General features: G+C 27.3%; 1 protein-coding gene across 11 annotated transcripts in view; it reads right to left on the bottom strand.

The window, feature by feature from the left end:
• LOC136075470 (macrophage mannose receptor 1-like) overlaps nt 1-5000 on the bottom strand; it is a 137239-nt gene that overhangs the window by 17174 nt on the left and 115065 nt on the right. For all 11 annotated transcript variants that reach the window (XM_065788765.1, XM_065788755.1, XM_065788761.1 and 8 more), the window contains one exon: nt 2994-3086. In XM_065788765.1, coding sequence (XP_065644837.1) covers nt 2994-3086 — 93 coding nt within the window. Of the gene's footprint in view, nt 1-2993; nt 3087-5000 lie in introns of those variants that run through there.

Here is a 5000-nt window from a genome sequence, read left to right as displayed (position 1 = left end):
GCTTTACGTAAATGTCGCATAACTTCAAGGTAATACTCCTTATTAACTCTACAACCTTATGGTAAGAACTCATGATAAACTACGCCATTATAATTGAAGGAAACAGTTAGCAAAACATTAACATTTGAACAAACTTGACGTGCTTTTTTCAGTCTTAGTGATTCAGGCTGCTTTCATTGCGACAATTGTACTTTGATTTCGACGTCATAATCGTACACCCATGTTTCATCACCAATTATGACCTTTCAAGCAATCTTGGATTGTTGTTGACATCATTTAGCAGGTCCTGAGCAATGTTGATGCAATTGTTTTTTTGGTCAAAATTCAAAAGTTTAGGAATTAATTTTTTAAATGCCACTCATTTCATGCCCAAAACGTTTAAAAAAATGCTATGATAAGAGCCAATTGATATGCCGACTTCATCAGTAACTCCTCTTATTATAATTCAGCAATCATTCATAATCATTTTTTCCACTTTTTTCACATTTTTATCGATTACTGACATGCTGGGTCGACCGGAGCATTCATCATCTTCAACATTTTTGCGGCCATCTTGGAAACGCTTATACCACTTGTAAACACTTTTTTTTTTCATAGCAGACTTATTATAGGCATTTTGCAACATTTCACACACTTTGTTGCACTTTATTTTATTTTATTTTTTAAAATTTAATACAAATTTTACGACTCTTCAACTCTTCCATTTTTTAAACAAGCAAAAATTGCCGAGCCCATAAAAACACGTCGAACAGACAAAGTAAACAATAAACATAGCTGAGAATTTTATCATACTTTTGAAGCATGTATACCAACACACACAAAAAAAATGTTGATAATCAAACTCTCTAAACCGCGAAATTTAAAAATTCAAGGTAATTTTTGAACACACCTCAGGTATATAAATATATATATATATATATATATATATATATATATATATATATATATATATATATATATATATATATATATATATATATATATATATATATATATATATATATATATATATATATATATATATATATATATATATATGTATATATATATATATATATATAGGTTTATACAGTGTAGGAAAAATGTAAATGGAAAAAAATAAAATGATGCTGCCTAAATAGTAATTATGATGTATTGTCTGCTCTTATTAAAAATAATGGTGCTCTGTTATTTTTATTTGAATCATTCGACACAGACAAACAAATATTGCAAAATTTAGATGACAAAATTGACTCAATTGTATATTTTGAATCATTAAAACTAGATGTGTTTGATTTTTTTGATAAAATATGCAAAAAAATTTAAAGGGACAAATTGCTCCTCATTAAAAATATCTTATTTAATTCAAATTTATAATTTGTTTTGTCAGCTGCTAGTAATTTTTTGAACGTAGATATTTTTTTTTTCTCGAAAAAATTAATTTATAAAGTATACAGGAGCAAGTTCTATAATTTAGCAATCATGGTTCCAGCAAAACAATGTTTGAATGAAATCAACAAAAATTAAATTTGGATTTAGTTAAAAAAAACTTACAGAACTATTGAAAAAGAGACTGGAGTTCCAATTTTATTTTAAACATTGTAAAAAAGTTTTAAAGTCACCAAACTGTACAGATTTTAAAAAGACCTGGGCGCAAACGTAAGACTACTGTCAAAGAAGATCACTTGATTGTAAGATTATTCAAGAAATATAGATTCGAGTCATTCGAGAAAAGTTGCAGAATATATTGAAACGAACACTGGAACCAAAATAACTGATAAAACAATCTGAATTTGTTTACATAAAAATGGGTTTAAAAGCTATACACCACAAAAAAAACCAACTCTGACACAGCAACATAAGAAATAACGATTATTATTTGCTAAAACTCATGTTAATAAGCAAAATTTCGTTTTTAATGAAAATACTGTCATTGGATAAAATCCAAATTTGATTTGATACATTCTGATGGTAAACAAAAAGTTTATAGAAAAACTGGTGAAGCTTACCGTTGCAAGGAACCATAAAACATAGCGGTGGTAATATAAGGTACGAGGCTAAATCACATGGAATGATGTTGGAAATCTTGAACTTATTAAAGATACAACAAATTCGGACATGTATATTGATATTTTGAATAACAATATGACTTCCGCAGCTCAGAAATTGAGATTTGGTAGAAATTTTATATTTCGACATGACAATAATATGAAACTCAAGTCAAAAAAATTAACAGAATTTTTACAAATCAAATCCATATATGTTGTTAAACGGCCAGTACAAAGTCCAAATATAAATCCTATCAAAAATTTATGATTGATTTTAGATAAACAAATAGGTAATCATCAATTGAAACAAAAGGAAGAACTAGAAACTGCTTTTACAAAGGCTTGGGATGAAGTAAGTTCTGATATTACGAAGAAATTAGTGGAATCTATGCTAAAACCTTTGAATGCTATTTTAAAAGCTAAAAGAGGTCAAAAAAAATATTAATTCTACCATAAGCCTTCTTAATAAATTATTTATATTATGTGTCCTATTATTTTTTTCCAGAGAATTTAGTAAAAAAGTTAATATGAGCACTTCTTATTAGATATAATTTTTAAAAAATCTAAAAAATAAACTCAAATGCATTTTTTTTATAGAATTGATGAAAACAATTATCTTGAAAAATTTATTTACTAAAAAAAAAGGTTTTTTTTTATGAACAAAGTGCCAATTTTGATTAAAATGGTTAACCCATTTTATTATTTCATCTGTGTATATATATATATATATATATATATATATATAAATATATATATATATATATATATTTATATATATATATATATATATATATATATATATATATATATATATATACTCAAACACACACAATCAAATAAAATCAGATTCTAGTTAACACTAAACATCGCAAATGATTAATGTTGCAATTAAATAGCAGATCAAGTTAGTAAAATAACTACTCCAAATATATAAGAAAATAAACAAAAAACAACACTACTATTAACCTGTGCAAATCCCATTAATTAAAGAGTAATTGCTGAGACATTGGCATTTGTTATTTATACACGTTGAAAAATGACTGCAGGTGCCATTACATTCTGAAACCAAAAACTCTTAACTATATATTTTTATAAGATATTAAATTTTACATTAAACATTATCTGTTAAGCATTATAATGAAGAATTGATATTAGTACTTTTAAAAATAAAAGCCTTTGATTTACTTTAAAAAACAAAAAAAAAACAAAAACATGATTCTAGTAAAAAAAGAGAACACGAATTGCAAAGATAAAAAAAAAAAACTTTTAAAAACTTCAACAATTTATACAAGTATAAAAAACCATTTTTCTATAATATAATATATCAAATAAATTTTATAAAATACAGGAAGTTAAAAAAAAAAGTTTTCTTTTAAACTGAATAAAGAGACAATATTATGCAAACTGAAAAAACATTATCAACTAAAAATAATTTAGAAAATTAAACTATCAAATTTACAAGCTTATAAAAACATTATCTTTTTTTAAATAAGGATATATATTTAACAAATATATATATATATATATATATATATATATATATATATATATATATATATATATATATATATATATATATATATGTATATTTATTTATTAAACATCTTCGCTTCCAACAAGGCTGCAAGCAACCACTAACTAGAGTTGGAAGTTACTAAAAGTGAAAAGATGAATATTGTAGAGCAAGATAACGATTGACAAACAACTTAAACGATTGCAAATTATATAAACCAGGAAAGCAAGATGAAGGAAACAAATTTCAAAGAATCGAAGTTCGAGGAAAAAAACTAGACGAATAAGAGTTTTTGGAGCACTTAGGAACAGTCACAGAAAATGGATTAGACATAGTTGAATGACGAGTAACACGAGAACGAATTTTAGTAGATGGCACAAAAGATGCTAGCTCTTTAGACCAGTTCCCATTATAGTATTCGTTGAAAAGAGAAAGAGAAGCAACATTAAGACGATGTGATAATGGTTGGAGGTTGGCTGCAAGAGTAGATACAACTATGCGTACATTGCATTTTTGCACCTCGTCTAAAAAAGAAAAGGCACCATTAGAAGAACCGCCCCAGATATGGCAACAATATTCAATACAAGGCCGGATTTAAGATTTATAGAGATAGAGAATAGAATCCGAAGTAAGAAAGTGTCGAGGTCGATAAAGAGATGCAACCTTAGCAGATGCTAATTTTGCAACTGATTTGATATATGATTTCCGAGAAAGATTGGAAGTAAGAGGTATTCCTTGAAGATGAAGAGTAGAAAACTCACCGAATACATCACCGTTCATAAATATAACAAGATCTAAATTATTGTGAAAACGATTAGATGAAAAAAATTGAATTTTGTTTGTATTGAAGTTCACTAGTCAGTGTGAGCCCTATGCCGTAACAGAAGTGAGATTCTTTTCAAGCTCAAATGCCCCCTCCAAGTAATCAGAGAGTGATGGCTTCTTATCACGATGCCAATGAAGGGAAGTATCATCAGCAAAGAATGTTATATTTGTTACGAGAATATCTGGAAGATCGCTAATGTAAATTAAAAAGAGTATAGGGCCAAGGATAGAACCTTGAGGAACCCCTGAAGATACTAAATAAGAAGAAGAGTACTGTCCATCGAGGACAACTTTTATTTAAGAGTGGAAGGGACGAATTCATTAACCTTAAAGATTTTAACAGATACACCGTAAGAAGAAAGCTTATAAGGAGGACTAGCATGCCAAACTTTATCAAAAGCTTAGGAAATGTCAAGAGCAATGGCCATAACCTCTCCACCTTAATCTAATGCACAATAAAACCTATTGTTTATTGCTATTAGCAAATCAGCTGTAGAACAAGAAGATCGAAATCCCTATTGATGATCAGAAAGTAAGTTATTAGATTCAAGATGAAAGAATAAGTGTATGTTAACAAAAGATTCAAAAACCTTGCTTATGATAGGAAGTAGACTAATAGAACGGAAGTTAGATGA

Source organism: Hydra vulgaris, chromosome 01, assembly GCF_038396675.1.
Source record: "Hydra vulgaris chromosome 01, alternate assembly HydraT2T_AEP".
NCBI lineage: Eukaryota > Metazoa > Cnidaria > Hydrozoa > Anthoathecata > Hydridae > Hydra > Hydra vulgaris.
The sequence above is the reverse complement of the archived record's forward strand: the minus strand, read 5'-3'. Positions and strand labels throughout refer to the sequence as shown.